General features: G+C 42.7%; 1 protein-coding gene across 2 annotated transcripts in view; it reads left to right on the top strand.

The window, feature by feature from the left end:
* ccdc85cb (coiled-coil domain containing 85C, b) overlaps positions 1-26,777 on the top strand; it is a 47,043-nt gene that overhangs the window by 15,331 nt on the left and 4,935 nt on the right. Inside the window, exons 2-3 of one of the 2 annotated variants that reach the window (XM_035143911.2) lie at positions 17,162-17,241; positions 23,333-23,437. In XM_035143911.2, coding sequence (XP_034999802.1) covers positions 17,162-17,241; positions 23,333-23,437 — 185 coding nt within the window. The remainder of the gene's footprint in view (positions 1-17,161; positions 17,242-23,332; positions 23,438-26,777) is intronic. The other variant, XM_035143912.2, reaches the window with a different exon arrangement.

Below are 26,777 nucleotides of genomic sequence, written 5' to 3' on the forward strand. Positions count from 1 at the left end.
AACAAGAGTACAAAAGAGAAGATGTCACTGCCGGGGGGCGCAGCTGGAAATTGGCCACCTCTGAAACCTCAGCTGCTGCGGCTGAGAGGGTGAGGGTAGTAGAATAAAAAAATAAAAAACCCTGAAAGGCTTGAAATATTACTGCACGACAACTTCCTGCTGACTTTTCATCCGTTTATTTTCAGAGGAAATGGGAGTTTCAGTCATACAAACCTTGCATTTTTCAGATTCTGAAATTAAGAAAGGACTACTGATGTACATTATACAGGTATGTAGCTAAATCCAACAAACAGGACACTATGCAAATCTCTATTATAGCTGTGCTTTTATAGATTTGCATATGACCCTGAATGAGTTTCATAACTAATCCAACTTGGGACCTTTTCCCATCACTAAATGTTTTGCTACAATCAAGCATGTCAGTGGGGTCTAATGTTGACTTATTTACAGTTTTGAAATGAGTAACGAGTTTCACTCTGAGACTGTAAGATTGGGTTTATTGCAACACTGCACGTGTTAATAGCTCTTGGGTGGGACCGTTCCTTTAAATTCCGAGGGAATGTCTATAAGAAGAGCCCCCTGACAGGAACTTGGATGCAAGGTAAAGCGAACACAGCATATTGTCATTGTGCCATAATAAAAACAGTGAATTGGTTACATAAATCAGGCGTCAGTGTCTGTGAACGTTCCCTGTTGTTGCCTCTCGGGATTCAACGCGCGGAAAGAAAAATGTGAGAGAAGGGTCGAATGAGAGTTCATTTTCCACAAGTTGTAGAGGGAGAGATATGCTTTCAATTATTTACACAGTTGGGTCTTACACTGCAGTACTGAAAAGCACAGTGTATGTTATACAAAAATGTAAATAAAGCTAATTAGGAAGCTAGTGAAGTCAGTGTGTGCTGCCTTTTGCCGTCTGAGGACCGCTGACCGTCGTGGGAATGCGCATGGATGAAGTGCAGACTAGTTCTGCTGAGGTCTGCTGAGGACAGTGAAAAGTGTATTAGTGGTGCAGCTTAGCTAAAAATTCCATAACAACTGTGCATTTTGTGATGAGCAGCATTGAAATTGGTACACTTCTAGCCAAAAGCATTTAAAAATATATATTATTAATCCCAAAGGTAATTGCTTAATTGTCACAAAATGCACATTTGTTATAATTATCTGCCCCACTCTAGGGATTTTTCAACTGTCTACAGTGCCACCGACGTGACAGGATTTCTCCCAGTGCTCACGCTGGTCAGTCCGACTGTGACGGTGAGAGAGCAGGGCATGATGGGAGGCTGAGCCGATCTATGCACACAGCTCTTCAATGAAGCAATGATGCAAAACACTATGGTAGAGATCTTTGATGCTATGTGAAGTGAAACAGTTTTTTGGTTCATAATGAAACTGGGGTGGGACATATTAGTCTATGGCGTGCAGCCACAGTCTAGGTAATTAATGGGAAACACTGGGAGCAGATGAATATGCTGACATCAGTCTTTAGCCCGCAGCATTTAGTTTAAGTTTTAATAAGGACAATTAAAAAGTCAGGCTTGCAACTTTCTTTTTGCACACGGCACTGGCACCACACATATGCAACAAAGTCAATAATACATGGCTTTGTTTCTATGTCTAATTTTATCCTGTGCATGGTTGTGGGAAACATATCCCAAAACTCATTGGGTGAAATGTGAACTAATTCCACAGGGTCTCCACCAGCCGAAAACACTGGATTCATTGCAATTTTCAAACCGAGAGAGAAGCAGCAGAATGTTTGTCCTGGCCAAAGCTAGCATATGTTCCTGTTTCCTAATCTGGAGCTTTTACAGTAAGATGATTAGAGGTTTGATAACCCTCCATATATAAAAAAGGCATAAAACGGATAAAGGCTTGTTCAGAGCGAGTTAGCGCTCATTTAGCCTTACTCAAAATCAATTTTCTTAAGCTATATTTGACTTGTTTAAAATCAGCTAAGACAGAACATGGCCGTCCTTGTCCTCATCTCACTGTCTCTTCTGCCAGTTTCTGCCAGTGATCTGCTTTGACCTCCCTCTGTTAGTAAGATGCAGTGAGTCAGAGGGACCACCTGGTCACTGTCTCAGTGGACAGCTGCCACAGACATATGAGGCCGAGCAGCGTCTGTGCCGTGCAAGGTGAAGCTAGTTCAGCTTTTGTCGTTGACGCATCCCTGGAGCCTTTTCCTCAGTTTGTAAAGGTGACTGAGGTAACGGAGGTGATGCAGGCAACACTGGTTAACTTTTTATAGACGGTGAAACAGCTTTACAGCATATGAGGACTGGTTTCTCATTTTTTATTGGGCAAAAATAAACAGCCAAATAGCTTTTGAGCACTGAGCAATAGATTTTGATTATTATTCGTTCAGGGTTTTGACACATTTAGATTGTGACCGTATCACACCTCATTAAATGTCTATGGCCCTGTTAGAACCTGGTATCTTGCACAAGATCCAGACTGTGTGTTGATGCAGCTGGTTGCAATTCACTTGAAACAAATATGCATCTGAAAAATACTGTCTGAGTTTTATTTAACCTTCTGAATGCTGGTGTTTTGTATATATCCAACATTTGTTAGTGTATTAAAGAAGCGTATTACTCATTTAAAGAAATTTGACGGCTGTGTGTCAGAAGATAGAGATGGTCGTTCACTAATCAGATGGTGCATGCCGAAGTGTCTTTGGGCAAGATACTGAAAACTGCCCCTGATGGCTGTACCGACAGTGTGTGAATGGTCTGTGATAGAATAGGAGTAGCATATAGAAGCCCTTTATGAATGTGTGTGTGAATGTGATTTGCAGTGTAAAGCACATCCAGTGGTCGATTAGACTAGAAAAGCTCTACATAAATGCAGAACATTTGCACTTTTTAGCTTTTTTGGACTTTGTTTGGTGTTGGTGGTTTTTTTTGACCAGTGGAAAGGGGGCTTGATTTTTACCGTGGCACCCGAGAGCAAATGGTTTCTATGTGTGAGATTCATTCTCAAGATATCGGTGTGAAACTACCCAAGCAAGATGGATCATGAGGGATTCATCACATAAAATGTCCCCTGTCTTTTAAAACCATTACTCAGCAGCCTAAGTATTTCATTCAACCGCATCCCACAGTTCAGTGGCTTCGGAATCCGGTGGCAGCACATCAGCTTCAGCCACAGTTATAATTTTCCAGTCAGAAGCAGTTTTATTTTATAGTTTGGGATCACATTCTGCTGCTTTGCATTTCATTTATGGGACCCAGACACCAAAAATGAATTCTTCAAAGGCCGCGGCTGTTAGATTGATGAGTATGACTTATGGCTCTGCCCCATCAGAGTATGTATCAAACCAAACTGCCTCTGTAACCACCCTGCTGCGTAAATGATAGCCATGCATCATAAAGTGAGAAAGCGTGACTTGACGACCAGATGATGGGGTGTCAGGAAGGTCTTGTATAATAAAATTACTGGTTGATGAGTTCCCATTAGGTTTTATTAGGTATTTATATGTGTGTGTGTATATGTGAATGTGCGATGGGGTCTTCATCAGATTGATTCAGGGCAGGTTAACCATCTGGCTATAAAACCTCCCAGTCCCACTCGCTAATGGAATTTGTTCTCGTGATCCCCCCTCTGGTGTGTGTGTGTGTGTGTGTGTGTGTGTGTGTGTGTGTGTGTGTGTGTGTGTGTGTGTGTGTGTGTGTGTGTGTGTGTGTGTGTGTGTGTGTGTGTGTGTGTGTGTGTGTGTGTGTGTGTGTGTGTGTGTGTGTGTGTGTGTGTGTGTGTGCGCCTTTGCCCCTGTACAAGCTACACTAATAAACCTAATGGCTACATAGTCAGAGGTGGGGCTTGGTCCTATTAAAAGGATGGAACACTTCAGTGCCGCAGTGGCAGTTATGGCATATGGACTGTTATGATATACCACAGCATAGTATAAAATGACATTTAAAACCCTGCCTGCGCACTGGAATACAGGACATATAGATAATGCTATGATGCACTCCATCATCCAATCAAATGCAATGGCCTAAGCTTGTTTAACATAGGCTGCAACACTGGTCGTAAATGTCATTATTGCCTCTTGGGTGGAAATGGGGTTGATGTTTGTGGCAGCTCTGCTTAATGAAGTCATTCATTAGCTGCGATTACTGGAGATATTTACTGGTGGGACAAATGGCTGTTGTGCGATTGGAGCTGGGTTTGGTTGACGTGCTGCTAACACACGCACACGCACACGCACACACAATCAAACTAAGCATTGTCCCAGTTCATACTTCGTGCTCTCTGTTTGCTGGGTCTGTGGTGATGCTTGTTGCAGTTTTCTTTCTGAAACTGTAAAAGTGACCTGCAGTTATTCAGCCGCGGCAGGTAAAATACCTGCTGCCGGTCTCAGTCCACAGAACCCTGAAGCTGCACCGCCGCTGCTGCACAAAGGGCCGTTCACCTGTTTATTCAGAATTCAGTGAAGCTGAAGCTGTTGTCGTGATCGACTTGCAACTCTGCTACAGAGCGCTGGTCAACTGTTTTAATCAAAGTTTGTTAATATTTAATGTAATGTGTGACTTCCTTGGGATGAACAGTTCTCGAGATATGCGCCAGATGGACACAAAGTTTTTCGGAATTAGTAGATAAATAGAAGATAGATTCTATTCTTGTATTTGCTATACATGGAAGAATAATACTACACCGGTATACACAGTTTAACATGTGTGTTCAGACGTCAGTCATTCACTGACTTTATAATTTCACTAAAATCCCTGAATTTAAAATAACTGGAGCTGTTTCCCTTCAGAAATCAAGTATATGTGTGTTTACTTGGATTTGAACATGTTTTAAATGAACACATTAATTATATAATTTCTCATTAATTGTCAGTTGAAGCTATTGATAATTTCCCTCATATGTTAATCTGTCATGGTTTTTGTTTTGACATGTGGCTCCTTCATGGGTCACATGCCTGAATTACTGCTTTTCTAAGTTTTTCCTGTAAATTACTCAAATGCTACCTTTTTAAAAAGAAAAAAATGTGGTATCTGATTGTATGCATAGCAACCTGTGATTATGGCACACAAATAGTCTTTCGCAAATGTTTCTGACCTGCTTTAAGTTTTAGTCCAAAAAGGTAAGAATGACTGATGACAGAGCAAAGCTGCAATTCGTCACGTTGTCAACTTATCATTTCAGCTCAAGTCAGCCAGAGTTTGTGAGGATGCGGAGCTGCAAAGAGACAAACCCGTCAATTTTGGAGAGTACACTGTGCTTCAGGTCCCTTTAAACTGGAGGCAATTAGACAAGATCAGACACCTTGGGAATGCCTTTCAGCTTTCGCACCTTTGAGTTTTTCTTTTACTCACACACATATACATACACACACATAGAAAAGCACAGTGTCTTTGAGCTGCGAGGTGTCTTACCAATGGCACAGGAAAGCTTTTGTGTGTTTCTGAATATGTGTTACTGTGTGTGCAGACACTTGGTCGATTAAAATGTAATTTTTTTTTGTCTGATGCTGCTTCTTACAAGGTTTCATGTTCTTGGTTTAAAAATAGCCAGTTTCTGTGGATGACTGTTTTTGTTTTTTTTTAGCTCAGTGTCCCCGTTTGAACGCGTTTCACACCGTTCTGTCCTTCAGAGGAGGATGTCTCGTAGTTGTGCACATAGGTCACTTCTCGCCAGGAGGTCGGAGGGATTTTGAGTCGAAAAGTGCGCCAGAAAAACACAGAAGGGACGAATGCAGCGACATAGATAATGAGTCCAGGCTTTTCTTCTGTAGCGAGACACTTGGATGGAGCCAGCGCTAACCATTCATAATGGGATGTAATAGAATTCCCTTGGTTATTGTGCCTGTTTCTGTCCTGTCTGCACAGTATCTGTTGTCTCCCTACTGTACGTCTCGCTCTCATGCTCCTGTTTCCTTTCTAATGGCCTGTTTTCCTGACAACTGCGGAGTATAAGCGCTGTCGCCTTCGCTTAGCTTCAGCGCATCTCAAAATGCTGCTGTCGGGTTGAGTCAAAGGCTATGGAACTCCACTCCAACATCAATCCAATTTTAGTGGTGGTTACGATGAGATAACTGTCTATCTGGACAGCTCTTACGTAAAGCCTCTTTCTCTTTGTGGCAATTACTGTGCTAATGGCCCTTCACAGATCCCTTTTATCCACCAGTGCTTGGTTAATAGTTGGTAATAACCCAGATGACACCAGTTAATAGAGGGGGTTTTGTTTCTCCTGGTTATTTTGTGAGAGCTTTGTCTTTGTGCCGTTAGAAAATACTCAAAAGCTCCACAGGCAATTATCATAAAGTTTAACAGTGACCGCCCACTTTGAGTTTGGCTCTGGTTCCAGAAGTAAATTTCCCCAACTAACTTTAGATTTGAAGAAACAAGAATTCTGACATGGTTTAGGCTTTTATTCAATTACAAGACTTAACCATAAATCCCATCCTTAAATGAACATTGGTTTCAATGGGTAAACAACACTCAGGTTAAGTGCACTCTTGCTACTTAAGATTAAAGGAAATTGGAATCAGGAAGCTTACTTTTCCACCTAAAGTGAACCGAGTGCTAGTGCTGGTTCGGAGCAGGCTGAACTTGTGAACCGTTTAAGAACCAGTTTGCTTTTCCATTGGCCAGATCCGACTTAGAGCCACATCATTACGTCAACACTGTCTAGGTCTCCAGGCCTCAACTGTATAAATGAACCCACAAACTGGCACTTATTATATGTTATATTAAAGAGGGAGAGAGAGAGAGAGAAGAGAGCGAGTGGAGTCAGGTTGGACTGTAGCACGGATCTGTCTGTAAAAGCAATTAATATTTTAATCGTTCACGATCTAACATCGTCATATCACACACCCTGATCTGGAACCACCCTGTGGAGCTGTATTAGAGTGTTATTCTTACAAGTGTTCTTTTGCAGAGCACATTTTTAGGGGATTTTTAACATGTTGTCACAGGTAATTATTTTTGTTCAGATAATCATCAACCACAGCACAGATTAGGTACCAGAGCAAGATAGATTTTGTCAACATTTTAATTATATAGCAGAGCCTATCCTCAAGTTGAATCTTGCCAGCTGATTCACGTCTGAATGAAATCCGACATAGCTATTATTGGTGTAAACGGCAATGAAAACATGAGGTGATGTCATCGGAAAGAAAAAGTAATTTTTCCAGATTGTTGAAATGTATGAAGATTGCGTCAGAACCCACACGGCAGATGGGATTTTCAGAGGCACATAATAAAGGGGTTTAAGGGTGATAGTTATTGATGGGACGCCCTTTACCATCTAACTGCTAGCTGTTTTACTCTGCTTACATAAGCATGGCCTTTGCCAGCTCAGCAGTCAGTCAGACAGGCTTTTAAAGCAACAGGGAGGTATGCAGATTTATGCAAATGGGGTTTGCCATTGGGTTTGTGGTGGTGAAACCGTGGTAACGGGGAGAGGAATGAGGTTAAAGAGGGCCATGGGCTCTGGGAGGATGCTCCCTACCCACAATGCCCTCTGGTGTTTGTTTACACACTGCGGTGGGTTGTGCGAGGTAAAGTCAGCCATCTCCTAAGCCTCTTGTGCAAAGCCTTCCACGGGCACTGTGGGGTATCATGTTGATGACATGCAGACGTACCGAGACAGTGCGTCTGTTATCACATGGCCTTAGTTAAACTGCTGTTTTGCTGACATTTTCTAAAAGTTTTGTTGAGTGAGGTTTTCCTAAACGTCAATTTAAGCGACATGTAAATATTCATAACTCCTCCTAGTACAACACAGATGATTCCCACAACAAATCATCCCATCTAACTATGTATGACACTGAAATGCATGCAAACAGAGGGCAAAATAAATAAGGGCAAACACTCATTCACACAGTAATCCCAGCATGTTGTTCTATGCAAGAAGAAAATCTTAACTGGGTGACTGATCCAGAGGAATCCAGTGTCCCGACCCTTGACCTTCAGTGTCAAGGGCTCAGAGTGTCACGGAGTGTGAGATAGAAGGTCTTCTTGGATTAGGAAAATACTGAACAGATTATACTCTTCAAAATAATCCATTCAATAATTGATGGCTTTCAGTTTTGGCATTTACCCAGAAACCCAGTAGGGGAAGGTATGACCCCTCCCCACATGCTTCGTGTGGGTCCTGACCTTGTTCGCGTGTTTGACCCAGAGGTGACAGATGGATAAGAAAAGTCATCTGGAACATAACACACACGCATGAATGGACTCATGAGTCGCAATACAGCTTCCTGTAGCCCACACGGCCAATCAATCTCCAAATGTCGCTAATTTCTTCTGTTTTGTCGCGCACTGAATTAGCCAACAGATGCACACATGGAACGTAATTATGGCTGTGGACCACATCTATGAGATTAAATCCAACTGGCTGCCAGGCTGCCATTCTTCTAGCCTAATCAAAAGATTAAGGTCATAGGGCACTAGCCTTGAAAGTGGCTTGATCGTCCACTGTCAACAAATAAGCCGTGACACTGCAGTTAGATTGTTACGGAAGAAGAAATGGAGTTGTTTTGGAATTTTTTCCTGTCGTCACAATCAAAATTAATCCTTACAAATTAGGTTCGCATTTACGTCAAGGACTTTTTATTTATAGATCAATCACATTTGCTCCTGTGTAGACACGTCTTCATCCAGCCATGCACAGCTTCAGGCTTGTGAAGGCGTTCACGAGACCCTGCTAGGGTGGTGACGGCGATCGGAGGAGACAGGGGAGGAGCGCATCACGATGTCGGACGGGATGTGTTATAGCAACAAGACACACGTCTTTGTTAGTCTGCTGGAACGACTATAAATAATTCTTTCTCTCCCCCACTAAGGATGTTGACAGACCGATCAATACCTAGACAGAGGAGATTTATAGAGGTCTTCAATTTCCACTCAATACACATTACCAACACTTGTTACATTAAAGAGACCCAACTGACCTCCGCACAACTTCAAATGACAGTGTGTAAAATTATACACAACATGATGTGGTTATTTGTGTGGAGTTAAAGTCAATAAGGTTTCTCTGTTTTATCCAGACTGTCAGATTGATTTATGTTGGAAAGTATGAGAGGAAATGAGGAAATGGATGCCAGAAGCAGGAAATGAGTGAGGACTGATAACATGTTTACACTGAACGCTCCTCACCAAATTGATTCCTAAATTGGTAGAATACAACATAACCAAAGGATCCATACTTTGACATATCTGTTCTACGTCCTATCTAAGCTCTTTTTGCGGTCTGGTCCAGGAAGCTCAGTTAAAGGACTTTTCTACTGCTGCAACTTTCACAGGGGAGCAAGAACCTTTTGAGGAGCGTAGGAACTTTACAAACCATTTGATCGAAGAATAAATACAAAGTTGAATTACCATGCAGTAGTCTCAGACTGATAAAAAGTCTGTTATCAGGTGCAAGTTTTTACACTCTGACTTTGGCTTTAGATAACGGTTGTTTTCATTATTGATTTATTTGCAGTTTATCTTTCCATTAATAATATAGCTTATAACTTATGAGAAAGTAGTTGTACTTAACTATATGTCCCTCCTCTATGAACAATTAGGTGAAGTTGTGCCAAAAATACCTAATCTACTAAAAAAGTAATTTTCTAAAATTACACAAATATTTCCCAGAACACATTTTGAAATGTTCAAATTTATCATATTTCTCGTTTAAACAATCAGTCAATCCACAGTTTGTTTGTTTTTTCAGCTCTTCCTCAGAGTAAATCAGAAGACATGTTGTTTGCAGGTTCTATGCCATACTATCTATAACATGTGTTTGATGCAAGATATGTAAAGAAAAGAAATACCCAAGGATTGAAAAGAAGTTTTTGTCTTGACTTAACTTGACAATGAAGGTATCGAAGTAAACACAATGCTCTTAGCCAAAAAGAAGAAGAAGAAGAAGAAGAAGAAGAAGAAGACAATAGTTCAAGTAATACTCTTAAAGTGTTAAAACACAACTTGTACTGCAGTAACTCTGTGTGGTCCAAAGTCGCTCCAAAGCTAATTAGCAGATGAATTGGACGGTAACCAGTTTTTAATACTGTAAAACTTTCCTCAAAATTTAATATTACAAACTGATTTAAAGAAAAATCTAAGTATAGGTAGCTGTCTAATGCTGCTATACCATTTCTTTCCACAAGTTGTTTCAACTGTCATTTTCTATCTAATGTTACATTTATGTTTTTAATATGTTTCGTCAATTTGTATGTGCAGCCCATAGTGCATGTGATTTCTTTGTTGTAAAGCATTTTGCATTTCTATGAAAAGTGCAATACAAATAACTTATTATTATAAATATTATGACGTGCGGGAAATGATTAAAAACCTGTTTTCACCTGGCAACTTTAGGGTTAGGCCGCCCTTTTGAATCCCAATCCATTTTGACACTTAAACTATCACATGAGTCACTCAGCATGGGTCGTCTCCCTTCAAGCATGAAGCCACGCAGTGCTGTTTAACACACACAGATGCACACACACGCACATCGGAAACATTCACATGCTCATGAAAAAACATGTCTTGCTTTCTGCAGAACACACCACACCCACACCCACATACATGGGTACATACGACAGAGTGTGTGTGGGGTGGTGAGGCACTCTCTCTCTCCCTTAGAACGAGTGCCATGTCTTGTCAGATGGGGTTAGCTCCCTGCCAGCTGATGCACCAGTCGAGCCTTTGAAGCCCTCCCATGGGCCTGTGGTTTACATGCTTGGGTTGCCAGGTTCTGCCACCCCCCTCATTAATGCAGCCTGGGTGCCCACTTAACTTGTTCCTCTCTGTTCCTGTGGTCAGTTTGCCCTGGCTTCAACTGAGCGCTGGGCAACCAGGCAAAGGAAGCATGCACACACTTGCCCCGCACATGCACGCAATCACACACATACATTAGAGTGCATACAAATATCCATATGGCATTCCTCTTTGGAGTGTGTGCGCTGTGCAAATATGGAAACAGAGAGCTGAAACAGTTGTTCAAATAATGAGTTTGTTAATTGTACTTTGCTAAACGTCTCTCCCCTGAATGGCGATCAGTCAGTCAGATCTTACCAAGTATAACCAGGCATGGTAGTACCATCAAGCATTGGAGTGATGTTCTTGAGGCTGAAGAAAGAGGGAAACCTGGTATCTAAAGGTGAATTCATAGTTTCTGCGTCCGACGGGCAGCTGGGCTCCGCTACATTTCGTCATCCACCCGTGCTCATGGACCCCGAAGTTGAACACAAATTTGACTGCATTCTTTCACGCAGCTAAAAGAATGTCTCAGACCAACTCCCAATGTGGTCTGAATCATCAGATGTCCAATGCATCTTGGGGTATACGTTCACACCTGACCACTTGGGATCGGATCACTCAGGGACGCGTGTTAAAACCAGGTCTGAACGAAGTCTGTAAGATCTGACTTTAGAGGCAGTGGGGCCTCTCTCCTTCCATTATGTCTTTTTCCCTCTTTTTTTTTTTCTGTTTTCAAAGCTGGGCCCCATTCAGATCGCCCCGTATGGATTCAATATGTCCTCTCTGTAGTTTTGAAAGTTGCCCGTTAATGGGGATGTTATTGTTTGATAAATTGGATGTTCTGTAGCCGCTGGGGTCCGGTTTCATGGAATTCTGCTGTACTTTTATTTGGGTGTTGGTGCAGAGAAACGAGAGGGAGACTGTGTAGAGGGTTTCTGCTCTTTCTTCAACATCTTGAGGTAATTGACCCAGCCTCCTGCCTTAAACACACATACTAACACACACGCATACCCACACACACACAAAATCCCCTCTTTTGTACAAACACTTGCTCTCCCTCCCTCCCACATGCACACACACTCAGCGTAGACACCCATGCAACCCACAGGCACTCCCTATTGTACAAATGCTGCACATAAGCGCTCGCTCATACTCGGCACACACATTACACACTCATCGCTGAGAGAATATCCATGTCTCTGTGCTAAAACACTGCGATACAGCTGTGAATGGGAGATGAAAGCCGGAGCCGAGCCAGGAATAATAAAAGCAGAGTGATTCTGTGCACTGCAGGCTTCTAAACAGCCGAGGGATCCGACTCGAAAACATGAGGGGATTCCAAAGCCGAGTCCTTTTTAACTATACTATTTTACCAAAGCTTTTTGATGTATGAAAGACCTTAGAGTCAACAGTGCGGAGGCTGGTTTTTGCTGTAATATACATTCCTGCCGATACCAGCTAAATAACAAGTGTATATATTGCATGGTCTAATAGCTAACTAGGCTAATTCTTGCAACACCCTTCTGCCTGTCTGTGCTCCGTAAAGAGTGGCCTGCTCTGACCTCCAATAAACCCGCTCCCACCCTCTGCTCCATACTGGGAATTGAGACATGTATAGGAAGGGCGTGACAAAGAGAACAGATGTAGGGATGGAGGAACTAGAAATGTAAGGAGGAGAATTGTATTGCTCGCACCTCAAAAGAGTTTAAATGTAAAAGTATATTATAAGGAATCACACCTAATCGCATATACTTCAAAATATATACTTTGTTTGAAACTTGGTGAAAGGGTGCAGTATGGGTCATGGAAGAACCCTTTTAATTTTGGAGAAGACCCAGATCATGGGGCGGATCAAGGAAATATTTTCCCTCATTTCCCGGGAATAATTCATGGATCTTAACGAAAGAAAAAACAGGCACATTTATGGGAGTGACATCTATAAGTTTTGGCCATTTGGTGCTGCTTCATTGAATTTAAGGGGACCATTGGGAGTCATTCTAGTTTTTTCATATTTAAATTCTAAGGCTGGCAGCATTTTGGATTTCCTTTATTGTCAACGAATCCCCTCGACTGACCAAAACCAAGAATCTCTCTCAATGATTTCCCCAATCTGCTTCTCTCAGCCACAAGCTGAGTGTCAGTGCTAAGATGAAAAATATTGTTGTCTGAAAACCTTATACTAATTAATGTTGTTGCATAATGAATAATATTGAATTGCTATTACTTATTTCATGGGCTATAAACAAAGACAAAATACAGTGTTTCAAATACTGCATGTTGATTACCACAGCAGTGGTCAAAGCTTTGCAGCTTTGAAGTATTTAGGTCAGCCGAGTCGTACGTGGACCTTGACTACGGACTGTTTTCCAAGATTAAAAAAATGAACTTTCCTGCTCATGCAGCAGGTCTTTAAACACACCGTGGTTTCTGTTTTCCTCCAACATGTCAACCCTCTCACACTGTTTTAATACTGCAGTGGTTTTCATTCGCATTTTGGATGGAGAATTGTGCCTCACTCCTTGTGGTTGTATCTTAGAAAAACAACCCGGTTAATGCGGTGCAGGGTGCGTGTTGCATTGTGCAGAAGAGGCTGTGATGATGGACAGATGGTTGAAGGAGGTTTGGAGCACAGTAGAAAACAAAGGAGGGCCAGTGGAGGTCGTGACCTGTGAATGATCACACACAACTTTTTGGGAGCTTCTGTTTAACATAGAAACACAGATGACAACGTCACCCACCAGCAAAGTTCACTAATGGGTCAGTGTCTCGAAAGCTTGCACTTGTTTTGAGGGTAGAAAAGAAAAGACAATGGAAGGAGCAGTTAAGAGTGGAGGGATGGAATTGAAAGGAGGGAAGGGAGCGGGGCAGAGTTAAGGAAGGAGTGGCCACTAGAAGTGGGTCACAGTGGCCCTGACGTGATGTAAAGTGACGCATGGCGAGGGGGACGGACTCGCGCCACTGTCTGCGTCACCTTTTGTTCTGTACACACACACACACACACACACACACACACACACACACACACACACACACACACACACACACACACACACACACACACACACACACACACACAACCTCGCACATGCACATACATCAGCTCAATTCATTTGGGTAAACAACACTTAAGAAGATAAAAATAGCTCCCTTGTACTTGAGAGGTTTCCCCCTCTCTCTTCTTACTTCTCTCTCAATGCCTCTCTCACCAAATGTATGCATCTACATATTCTTAAATTGCTTAGTTGGGTATTTCTTACTCGCCTACTTCCTCACTGCCCATTGTAAGACCTTAAGATTGCATTCAGATTATGCATTAGTAATAATAGAATCTCTCCCTCAGTAACTGTTCGTTGTGTGTATATAAAAAAATATATACTATCCCTGTATGATCTGCTGGCTTTTCCTCCAGCTTCATGAGGGAGCGGTGAGGAGAGGATGTGAAGCCTGAGGGGTGGTTGGGTATAATAAAAAAAGAAAATGTAGCAGTAGTGTGGTTCAATAACCTGACCCCCTCTCCCACCGGGATGACTCTCTGGAGTCGGTTGTTAAAGAGAGGGTGACAGGCTGGCTTCACCCCTGCAGATCCCCGCGGCTCTGTGCATGTGTGTATGTGTGTGTGTAGGAGGTGTTGAGGCATTCCGTGCATGCCGTGTGTTCCTGCGAATGTTCCCACGGCAGATCTACACATATTTAAGCATCACTACTTAATAATGCCATGTGTGATGCTGACGTGATGGGCTCCGAGATTTAACATAACCCCCTATAACACATCAAAGGCTTATAGATTGGCAGTGGAAGGGAGGGATGGATCTCTGTGTGATATGTGAAGACGCGGACACATCGCTTATAGCAGCGGGATTCCTCACTTCAGTCTAATTCTAGCTTGCTATATGTCTGAGCTATATATCAATATTTACATTTGAGTGCTTAAATTCATTTTTGTTTAATTCATTTAGGAGATAAAAAATAAAATGAGCCTGACAGACTCGGATGACTTTTGAGTTTATTGGATTCCTGACAGAAAGATCTCCATCTGTTAGTAATCTTAACATACACACCAAAGCGATCAGCATTTTTTATTTTCCGTCCTCCCTCTCCTTCTCTCTTTCCGAGGCTTCTCCCTTTGTTGTTTGAGTGTGCCGGTGTTGACTGAAGGCTGAGGAACCGTCGACCTAATCGGCTTGAGATCTTGGCCGCAGGTCAGGGCAGCAGATGAATCCAGATTAGAGTGTCACAGGGCAGGAAGAGAGGATTAGCAGCTCTGGTCACTGCAGCCTCCGTCCACCCGTCGGGATAACCAGCAACCTGACAGCACTGTCTGCACCGGCTCGCCTAAGAGTCAAAGGGCTGGACATAAACAGGCCTGCAGGTCCTGCTGGGGTCGCTCTTTGTGTCTGCTTTCAGATACAGAATTCTAGCACCATCACAAACCGGAATTATGGAAGCCAGCCTGGAAATCTGTAGAAGTTTTGTTTACATTCAGGTAGTCGGTGATCGGATTTCTCCTCACTCATTACCATAATATTTTACTTATTTAGCTGGCATCTTTCAAGTGTCGAAGTTGCTTCTGGACTGGTTGTGGAGTGGGAGGACAGGCTGTGTACTGAGACAACACACAGTGTACGTGTCAGAATTTCACAAATAATCTGCTATTTAGTAATGAAAACCCACTGATTTTGAGAGGACATCATATATTAACATATCATTTTAATAATCAGATCTGTTATTTTGGAGGATGGACTTGATGCCTATTAAAATCTTACATTTATATGCACTTAACCAGCATCTCTTTTTATTTACTCAGTCTATGAAAACTGGGTTATATTCAATTTGTTTAGGAATAAGGTTACTGAATACAACTGCATTTACTGCATAAACTAAAGTAGCTTCGTAAACACACAAGTCCATGTAAACACACACTTCAACATGCATCTACTGTGGGGTGTAAAAAGTCTGAGACCAGTTTCCTCACTGCGTTTGAAACTCGTAAAACATGTTGTATCTTTTATTTGTGACCAAGAGTGTGTCATTGTAAATCTACACAATCCAGGCTGTTGTTGAGTGTGTGTGATAGTTGTTTCTGCAGAAGAGTGCCCCCTGGTCGCACAGACCTCATCAGCTAGGTTAGAAAAAACTTGGTCGGGTAAAACCAAGGTCACTGACTTGCGTCACTGCAACAAGTTGTGATTTAGTGTGGGTGTGGGTGTGTGGGTGTGTGGGTGTGTCTGTGTAATACCCTACAGCCCCGGCTTCTCATCGGCATCTTACTCAACCCGTCATTTTCATCAGCAACCTCCCCATCGGCTTTGTTACATCTCCTCCGTCTCCTCTCTCAGTCTCTCTGTACTTCATCTTAGAAAACAAAACAAAATCCATCTGTGTGCACAGTGTTGTTGTTCCTCACTCGCTGCTGCTGACGTGCACTTCCTGCGCACAGCTCGGCTTTGATCTCACTGTAAATTAAACATGGCTTTTCAGATAACAAGCTGTGTGGCACCTACTAAAGTCAAACTGCACCTCCACTCTTCACACAGTCGCTGTCCCTGGTTTGAACTCTCCGAGTCGTGTTAACGCACAGTGCTGCGGTATCCGCATCAGCTATGCTCGTGTGTTTCTGTGGTGAAATTAGGCCACGGTTTGTCAGGTGTCTACAGAAAGATACAGTTTTGCGACATATTAAAAAAAAAAACACAGTGATGTCAGATGTTTCACACTGAATGAACGAGAGGCACAGAGAAGGTGTGGAACCAACTGGGAGACCACAGTCGAGCGTGGGGTCAAAAGTTAGGTCAAGCACTGCTAATCTGGGTGGGAATGCTCAGCGCTTGACCCTTGACATTAGGGTGACACAGCTCCACTCTGCTTGACGTCACCAAGATGGCAGCACTCGCATCTAAGTTATTTTGGCTTATTTTTTATACAGAAGGAGGAAGTGGAGATGTGTCTTTATATACAGTTATTGTGTTAAGCATTAGCGTTCTCTAAATTCTTGTTTCCTGTTACCTTAAACGTTTTTGGACTAATATAGTTGCCTCATTGTAAAACAACGTACACATTATTTGATTATGAAAGTAAAAGTTATTTGCGTACTACTAAAATACTTAAGTTGATTTATTCATTTATTTCTCATGCGGATGCTGAGGCTATTTGAAATCATGTGGGCAAGTATGTTCATTCATAGTAAACAGTTTGAATTGTGTGTGTGTGTGCGCTTTTTTTGGGTTGCAAAATAATTATTTTAAGTCGAGGGAGTTTCAAAATAAAAGCTCATGTTAATAAGAAGACAACATATTGCTCATATTCCAACTTCAGACTTGAACCAAAACCTCAAAACCTCATCTGGAGAGTCTCAAAGTGCATAACAATGTTTTCTAGCTCTATGGGGTCCGTTCGCTCCACTGGCCCTGCCCTGCCTGTTTTCTAAATGCTAATCACCTCTTCTCCCCTCTCTCCTCCAGATCCCTCCTCCAACTACATCAGACAGCTGGAGACGAAAGTGCGGATCCTGGAGGACGATAACAATAAGCTCCTCACACAGGTGAGGTTCACACATATACCCGTGCAGATGTGCGTCACTCAGGAGTCACGCTATTAGCCCAGTCACTGAACTCTTGTGCAACTTTCTAACTCGGCCAGCAGCATGTGATCGGCGGCAGTTTGAGATGAAGTGGCTGCCTGCTGCCTCCTCTGAAGCCACCCCCTCACAACACCCTGCCTGTTAGTTGGAGAATATGTTTACCCATGTTTAATTCATGGGGAGTCAGTAAGCCTCGGCAGCGAGCAGCGATGTTAGCCCCCGGAGGGGAACTGTGGGAGCGGAGGAGAGATGAGAGGAGGAAAAAGGAGGTGGAGGGGAGGGAGAGAGAGGCTTTAAGTGACAGTGACAGGGTAAAGCATTTCTCAAAAAGTTGACCTTGCTCTGACTTCTCTCAAATTTGGAGGATGGAGGGTTGAGCGAGTGGAGGTGGGAGTGTGAGAAAGGGGAGGGTGGGGGCTTGAAGTATTTGGTCTGGTTCACCAGGAGGTCATGTCAGTCTGCAGAGGTGTGTGTGTGTGTGTGTGTGTGTGTGTGTGTGTGTGTGTGTGTGTGTGTGTGTGTGTGTGTGTGTGTGTGTGTGTGTGTGTGTGTGTGTGTGTGTGTGTGTGTGTGTGTGTGTGTGTGTGTGTGTGTTACATCCGCACAAATAGATTTATAACGGAAACTAGTCATATGTAGGAGGAACAAACTGTAAACTCACATAAAAGCGTGAATATACATTGTGGTCTTTTATGTACCATTTGTTATCTCTGCTTCATCCTTAGGCTCCCAGTTTATTTGAATGCATGTCAGGCTGCAGACAGTCGAGTTTTGATTTCAAAGTTCAAAAGGCATTTTGATTCGAAGCCTTTATTCTTTTAAAAAAAAGCGATTTCTCCTCCCCCAATTATCTCCCAGCAGATTTAATACGTAGGCTGAGAGTGTAGGCTGGAATCCTTACAGCCCTTCAGTGCTACAGTGAGGTGCTACGCATTGTTTCAAAGCAGTTGGGACACATATGATGAACCTACTTCTTAAAGTCGACTGTTGGTCTTTGTGTTTTTTCTTTTTCTTGTCATTTTTTTTAACTGTATGTTTATCTCTGAGCCCAAGAAAAGTACGATGACAACCTTCAAATAATGAACCAGTACATCATCATGTTTTTCTCTCTCTCTAGGCTTATAGCCGGTATAGCTTATCACAGATACAGACGAAAAAGGTAACTCTCTGAAACGCCACCGTTCGTTGGCTTCTCTGTTTGTCAACCAGCTGAGCATTTTTTCCCCCTTTTATTTGTTTGGTGGTGGGACTTTTTTGCAGCTTTGAGATTGGGGCTTTTTTATACAGAGGGGGGACATATATAATAATGAACATGTTCACTTTATGCTGCAATTCAGAGAGCGGCTGAATCAGCTCTCTGATAATGTTCATAAGGACCGAAATTAACTTATTTACTCTTGCTGGGAGTTAGATAAGAAGATTAAATCCACTCCCACATATAATATTCAATGAATATGACACCACAGCCAACAGCCGGTTAGATTAGCTTTGCATAAAAACTGCTAGTCTACGCCTGGCCTCCTATATAGTCTGTAGAAATTCAGAAGAATCCGATCTGAGAACACAGCAGGAGATCCCCTGCCGGATTCACCGCAAGCGAGTGGGGGGGGGTTGATTACGCATCTAACAACCAACAGATGCAAACATTTAAAAAACAAAAAGAAAATAAATATCTCCCAGTAAAAGAGCGGTGTGATAGAGTCTGAATACTCTATCTTTAATGCTATATTCATACATGTTGTGTTAGATTTAGTATTTTATCCGTAATAATACAGTCCAATACAACAACCTTCAAAGTAGCTTCAAACATCACCACAGACCTGAATCAGCTCTGACACAGTGCACATTTCACAAAGGAGTTAGTCTGCATGTAAAGGTCCTGCCTCAGTGTCCACTCCTGTTCTTTGGTCCCTGTGGGCTCTGCTAGCATGCTGTGCTAATGAGGTGGCCCTGTACCTTGGCAAGAAAGCCTTTCTCTGCGCTTGGAGCCGGTCTGCGCCGCTCAGTCGGTGTCTGGTACGAGGCACCACAGGTGAACGAATGCTACATCGTGCTCCGGTGCATAAATGACAAACGCTTGTCCTGGCTTGTCGGGGCGTCTGCTGGGCTGAATAATTTAAGCTGCAAAGGCAACTCAGGTAGAACCAGGCATCCATAATGCATGGCCGACAACTGGTACGCGAGTGAGGAATGATGAAACGTCTGTCTGAAGTTATGAAACATCTCAATGGCTGTGTCTCTAATAAACTTTGATTTCTTTTGCTCCAGCAAATAACGACATTTCTCCGGTTTACTTTTTAACCTGACTCTTATGCAACAGTTATACTGATGTGTGTGTGTGTGTGTGAATGCTCTCAGGTGGGGTTGTTACAATGGATTAGTTGCCTCAGTGGACATATTGCCTAACTTCCTGTGTTACGAAACGGGTCCATTGAAACTTGTGTTAAGCCTGAAGGAAACAATGGCCTCTTATCGCAGGAATGTTGCCCCTCCAAACAGGCTGAAGGATTTTACTGTACAGAAAGGACGAGAGAAAGAGAGAGAGAGAGAGTTAATAACATGGTCCCACGGCAGAAAGGAACAAAGTCCTGCACAGCACAGGTGTAATCACGGAAGGAAACAGGGTGTGTGTGTGTGTGTGTTTGCCTGTGCAGGACCACAAGCATGCTTGATCACGTACATGTACGAGATTCTTTCGAACTTTTCTCCCACTCAGATCCCCCATGTCCTTTAACCGTTACTTGTCTCTGTTAAGTCACTGAAGTGTGAGGCACTCTGGTTTTCCCCACAAGCTCACTGCCACTCTACCCTGAGCAACTAAGTGCTCTGCACCATGAGTCTGAGAATTAAATGATTTATAGGTCAGATTCAGATGATACTCCAGTCCACTAACTGCAGGGTAATTGAAGTCATCTTGTGGAGAGTGGACCGCAGTGGGAATCAGTGGACCTGAATGATGACAGGGGTTAATGAATTATGCTTTATTCATTGACTGATTTATTGACTGGGATCAGCTTAATAAACATGGAGTGGAACATGGTTTGCTAACTGTTGCTATGTCAGCGGGAGAAAACCAACCACTCTGAATTATTAAGAGTCTTTGAAACAGTGGGCTTTTAAAGTTGTGTAGCATTTAGGAGGATGCATTACCATCCATCCAGCCATCTGTCCATCCGTCTGTGCGTCCGTCTGTGCGCCCGTCTGTGCGTCCATCTGTGCGTCCATCCATCCATCCATCAGCTTATCTTTGGAGGGTGAAAGTGGGGAAGGAGCTGACACATAGAGACAACCATTCACACCTATGGGCAATTTAGTGTCTCCAGTTAATATGAGCTGCGTGTCTTTAGACCGCGGGAGGAAGCTGGAGTACTGAGAGAAAACCCTCACAGACATGGGAAGAAGAACCCCAGTCTTTGTTCAGATGAAGGACATGACCACTCCCCAAAAGTAAAGCCAAAGCCTCACCTGGTGGCTGGCTGCAATATAAGTTATAAATCCTGCTGATAGGACAAGGACCAATCAATCTAAAAGGTCAAAGTACATGTCATATACATTGTTCTCACATATTGTTTCTGTCATTGTAGGTAGTTGTTTACACTGACTTATGTTCAGTGCTATTTTTTTCTGGTAAGTTGGTTTTAATTAGTTATTTAATGCTATAGAAATGGCTGAAACGTCATAATTGACAGCTGAGACTGACTCCAATATATATGTTTATATGTTTTCATTAGTGTGTAATTAGCACAGAAGTTTAAGACGCATGTCTCATGCACAAAATATTATTCACATAAGAAAGTGCAGTAGTACAGAAAGAATTATTCTTGTATTATCATATAGAGCTTAATTTTGAGAAGGAAAATAAATCATTTCAGACTACCCAGTGGAGTAGCCAGCGAAGTACCCAGTGTCTAGCGGGAGTTACTCAAATTAAACTGTACAGAATTTTGCCTAGGTGGCATCACTGCTGCCCCTCATAACTCAAGTAGGAAATGATGCATGTCATCCACAGCCTCTCCCTGTCAGCTCCAAGACCACTGTGATGGATGGATAGACGGAGGGGCCCGAGCTTTAACCGAGAAGATGCATGTTTCCAGCTGTCTGGCAAACAGATAGCTTTGTTGGTCTCAGTGGCCAAGGTCAATTCAGGGAAGGAAGGAAAGTTGGAGACATGTTGGTTTGTTTGTAAAACTAGACTTCGCAAGAAATATTCATTAGTCAGAAAACTCCTTCTGATCAAAGCAGGTCTTCTTCCTACACACGTCAAGGAGGTTATGTTTTCATAATTCATGGATCTGAATGAAAATCAGTGGACTGAGAAATTTTGTGCAAATCCAAATAAAAATCTGGATCTAGTAGATTTAAATGTGGTCTCATAAGGGGACTGTTGGGCCTTGGCAGAGGTATGTGCTAGAAATAACCTACCCAAGACACAAAGCCGAGAGCCAGAAATGGCAAAAAGATGCTAGAAAAGGCCCAGAATTGAGAGCATGAATGTGAAAACCCAGAGGGTAGATGAAGAAGTGCCAAGGGAAGGATTGGGAAAGGTTAGGGTAACACTGAGAGGATACTGAGCTGGAAGAGCAGAGAGGACGGGGACATGGAAGGGCAGAGAAGACGAGGTGAATGCCGATTATGAGCAAAACGTATGTGTGAGCGTGCACCTGAGTGTATGTGGCACCGAGGGAATACAGCGGCAGACAGCACAATGTCCACGCACTCATAGACGCTCACCCACAGCTCATTGGGTTATTTATAGCCCGAGTGCTCCCCGGCATCACGTGTGTTTACACACCGCTCCTCGCACAGAGGGAACATTAGTGCGTGACATGAGAAATGTCATAAGGAACAGTGGTGTTGCTGTGTGCCTGCCCGCAGAGGGAAGCGAGGCTGGTTACTGCCTCCAGGAACCAGTGGTCTTTTGCTGCTAATGAGGACAAATCTTGGGAACACTGTCCCTGCGTAATGGCCCTTGATGATGCACAATGTGATACGGCCCCGGTGCTCTGAAGGGCCTTTTATGTAGACAGCCACAACAAATAAAAATCAGCTCCGCAAATGAAGTGCTTGGAGCGATGGCGTCCGACTGACAATGAGAGTGCAGGCAGGTGCCAGTGTAGTGGAGGGAGGGGGGGATGCGGAACTACAGCCTGTAATGAACCATCACTGAGGATGTTAATATGCACAGTGGAGCCAGACAAACACTGGCAGCAATAAATGTTTTACTGGCAGCATTTTTATGCATTTGTTTTAGTACAGGATTTTATAGTTTCATTTAATGTGGTTTTAAATGTAAGCATTCAAAATGATTTAATGTTCAATGTTTGCCTTTCAAATTGAGCTGTTATCTCTAAACCTTCTGTCACGTTCATCTTTGAAAAAATATCTTCAGTCAAGTGCAGAGCTATGATAAATCAACCTGGCAGGCGTTACTGGCTGACTTGTTAGATATCAAACATCTGTGCTGCTTTTCCTATAGTATTAGTGTATATACTATATATATAAAACCTGCCATGTCCTTTTTAGACAATAAACCAAATACTGTTTTACACTTCTCATAATAACAAACGATCTCTTAGCTGGTGTTTTGCTCCATTGCCTCATTGTGTAGTTGTATGTAGAGCCATTCGCTGCATTAAGTCCACACAGACAGTCCGACCTCAGCTGCGTTTGTGCACGTTCCCCTAAGTGGCATTCAATGCTGTTCTCTCTCTCTCTCTCTCTCAAGCCAGAACTCTGTTAGTCTCTGTACCTGTCACTCGGAGTCTGTTGCGCAATAGAGCGACGTTCATGCATGTGCACCTGAACCCCCGCTGCTGCCATCGATTGAATTAATTCTGTGGGAAACGCTGCAGAGAAAGTGAAACAAAATGTAATGGGGGTTTTCCTGACACATCCTTCCACCAAGTTTCTGTCCAGGAGTTTTTGCGTAATCCTGCTGACTAACTAACAGAAGGATAAACAAAGTGAAAGCATGACCCCCTTGCTGGAGGTAATTAGATTTTAAGTATAGCCATGAGTTTGTTTTTTAATGATATGTTTGTTTTGTGTCCAGCAGTGTAACCCAGGTGACCTCCGTGTCCTGAGGAAGGGAATGACCCTCTACCACTCCGAGTCTCAGCTGTCCTCACTGCCCCAGCGCCAGGACGCCATGCACATGGTCAGTACACACGCACAAGTTCACACATGCACTCAAGCAGGGTACACGCATACAAGGACTCACATTGACGCACATGGGGGGGGGCGCGCCCACTCATATCTATCCTCTCCAGAAGTCAAGGATCAACACTATGTCTCTGCTTATAACAAATGTGGTATAGAGCCTGGGTTTAATTGCACACGGGCCCACACAGACTTAATTGCAGGGAGGACTGTACTTGTGCCTCCACAGCGGAATCAAGTCAAGTCAGCTCTAATTCACTTTACTGCTAACTCTCCAATTATACCTAGACATGCAACATTGCTCTCGCCTACACGACACCATGTCAAACACAAACAGGAAGAAAGCAAGAGAGGGAGGGACAAGGAGAAAATAAGATGGATTGGGAAAAGATAATGGGAAGAAGAGCGAGTAAGATGGAGACAGGAGTCAGCCTTCCCCACTCTCACTCCCTCATCCTGGCCTTTCAGTTGCCCCCCCCGCCCGCAGGAGACGGTTTGAACCGAATCCCGCTATGAAAGTAATAATTCTCGACAATCCACCGCCCACCCCTGACCCTGCCAGTGTCTGGGGAGGAGAGGCTGGATAATTGTTTTCTGACTGCTTAAGCAAGGTCAGAGTCAGGCTACGCCGCTACCCGCAGGACTAAATCTTCCCCGTGTAAAAAATCAATATTATGTTTTAATCACAGGCCCCATGTGAGGCGCAGGCCAGCTCGCACCTTTTTAAGCTTGTGGGTCACGCCCGTCTCCTCCTCGCTTAATAACGTCCGTGAACCTTGACCCGACAAAGGTCTCTCCCAGCAGGAGGAAGGATAAACTGCCAATTATGTGGATGGTCGTCTCTGCCAGCGTTTAATTCCACACATAAAACAAGGTCGTGATATTGACTTGAGCTGTGAATTTTGGGTCCTTGACATTTGGCATCTTTTTGACATTGTCAGTCATATTTAATCCACCGGGACCGTGTACCCAGGAACCACTTCCAAACCATTTCCTATTTATTGGAAATTACCCAAATATACTGAAAATATAGACATATCTAATTCCTTTAAATCTTTTAGTCCTGTATGTCCTTCTTCAAGTTTATGTTGTGTTTTCATGATTTAATGTTTATTAACATAAATATCCTTCTTTTGGATTAATTGTTATTAATACCAGAAAATAATACCTTGACGCCGTCAGGTTGGGAACCCATAGGTTTCTCCATATTTCTCTGTGTTGCATTTGTTGTTATTGAAATATAAAATTTTTTAAAATGAATTGGTAGTGGAAGTTATACCTAAAAAATAAGTAAATTTCCCAGAATTTCTGGGAGAGAGTGCTCATGCTCCCTGCACAGAAAATGTCAGTTTTAGCAAAAATATTTCCCCTAATTGTCAATATTAGGGTGGAGCCTTTTTTATGTTACAATATTATATTATATTATATTATATCATATCATATTATATCATATTATATCATATCATATTATATTATATTATATACTCCCATTTAACTGGAAGAAACCAAACCTCAATCGGCCTTGACTGTTTTGAGTGAACAGAGAAAGAAATTGAGAGAAAAGAGGTGGATGGAAAAGAGGGGAGATAAGAGAGAAGGGGGGAGAAAGGAGACAGAAGAGCGAGAGACCAGGAACAGTTGTGTAACCATCATGTTTAAGATCTGTCAGAATGGCTGTTAGCACCAGGTAACAGTAGTAGTAATGATGATGATAATAATTATTATATTTTATTCTAATAAATCAGTTTATCATTTGTTTAATCTGCACAAACACCAGACACTCCCGGAGTCTTCCGCAGGCTTATGATACAATCCTGGCAAATCAGTTGTGTGCAGCATGATTCACGTCAGCATGATTCACGTCTTCTCCTTCCAATGGCTTTGTTGTCGTGACAACTCTGTGAAGTGTTAAGTGGCTCAAGTTCAACAAAGTCCTTGGATGGTGACAATGAAAGAGGGCGAGAAAGATGAGCGATGTGGCAGCTACAGCAGCCGAACTTCAGTGAACTGGAGTCTTGTTGTTTGAACCCATCCTGATCTATCAGCTCATCCTTTATATTTAGTCCTGTGTCTCTCAGTCAGGCCCAGTTTCAGGTCAGAGGGGCGGGCGTGCGTGATAGTGTCGGATAGAAAACAAGCGAGAAAGATGAAAAGGATGAAAAAAAAAAAAGCATCCAGATTCTGTGTGCTCAAACTGCAACCCATTGATTCTGACAGCGTGCGCTCCCCCCCCCGCCCTCACCCTGAATCAGGCGTGTTTATGCAGGCGAGCCGTAACCAACTGTACGTCCATATGAACAGTAAACATTGCCCTGAGCTGCCTCCGCGCTGCTGTCCAAATCCTTTTCTTTACTGCGTATAGCTGCAGCGTAGAGTAAACAGAAAAGTTCAACACAGTGATACTGGAAGTGTCCTCATAGTTCACTTTACAGCTTTAACCCACAGAAGAGAGGCGGATGTAAGAACTTGTCGTTTTGACCTTTTAACAAGAAGATATACACACAGTGGGGGATGTGTTTAACAAGGGGATTTATTCTGTAAATCATTTGTGTTTGATGAAGCCCTTGAATAATGAGGTGCTGTCATACGAAGCTACAACCCTAGACATTACTCGGGTCATTATTTATTTATAATGATTTACCTGTGATTTGAAATGGTTTAGTCAGCTATTGTTATCCATTCATTTCAACATGGTTTAAAAATGAGATTCCATCTGTTAAGAGCTTTTTGACTGCTACTGAAATTGCACATAGAGTATTTTTATTTTAAAGCTCACAAAAAACCTATGAGGAAGAAGAACTCCCAAACAGGTCAGTAATAAATGAAAAAAAATGAAGAGGTAATATTAACAGAATGAATACAAATAGATAATGAATGGCATGAAAAATACTTATTGACACTTACTATGCATTGCAACTAATTTCATGTCAGTCCACACCTTTTTTTCTTCCATATGCCACAAAGTGTATTTGTGCACAAAAAAATCAAGTTTGGCTTCATTTCCTTTAAAAAAATAAAATAAAACTATAACAGTTCATACAGTGCATCTACTGCATGTGCAGCACTTTCTCTATCATCCATCAAACTTCAGGGGCAATGGTTCAGTGTCTTGCCCCAAGGACATTTGGGTATGCAGAACGGAGGAGCCTGGGAATGGACCACGCACCTTCTGGGTAGTGAACAACCTGCTCTACCTCCTGAGTCACAGCCACCTCAAAAAAAGAATACACGCTCTGCCCTGGCTGTTAGTAGGGAGTGTTTTGAAAACTTGTTTTTGCATGTTGAATCTTTTGTGTGTTGCTAAACAGATTTATTTTTTTTGCACTTAACAACCCCAA

This window comes from Hippoglossus stenolepis, chromosome 20 (genome assembly GCF_022539355.2).
Source record: "Hippoglossus stenolepis isolate QCI-W04-F060 chromosome 20, HSTE1.2, whole genome shotgun sequence".
Classification (NCBI taxonomy): domain Eukaryota; kingdom Metazoa; phylum Chordata; class Actinopteri; order Pleuronectiformes; family Pleuronectidae; genus Hippoglossus; species Hippoglossus stenolepis.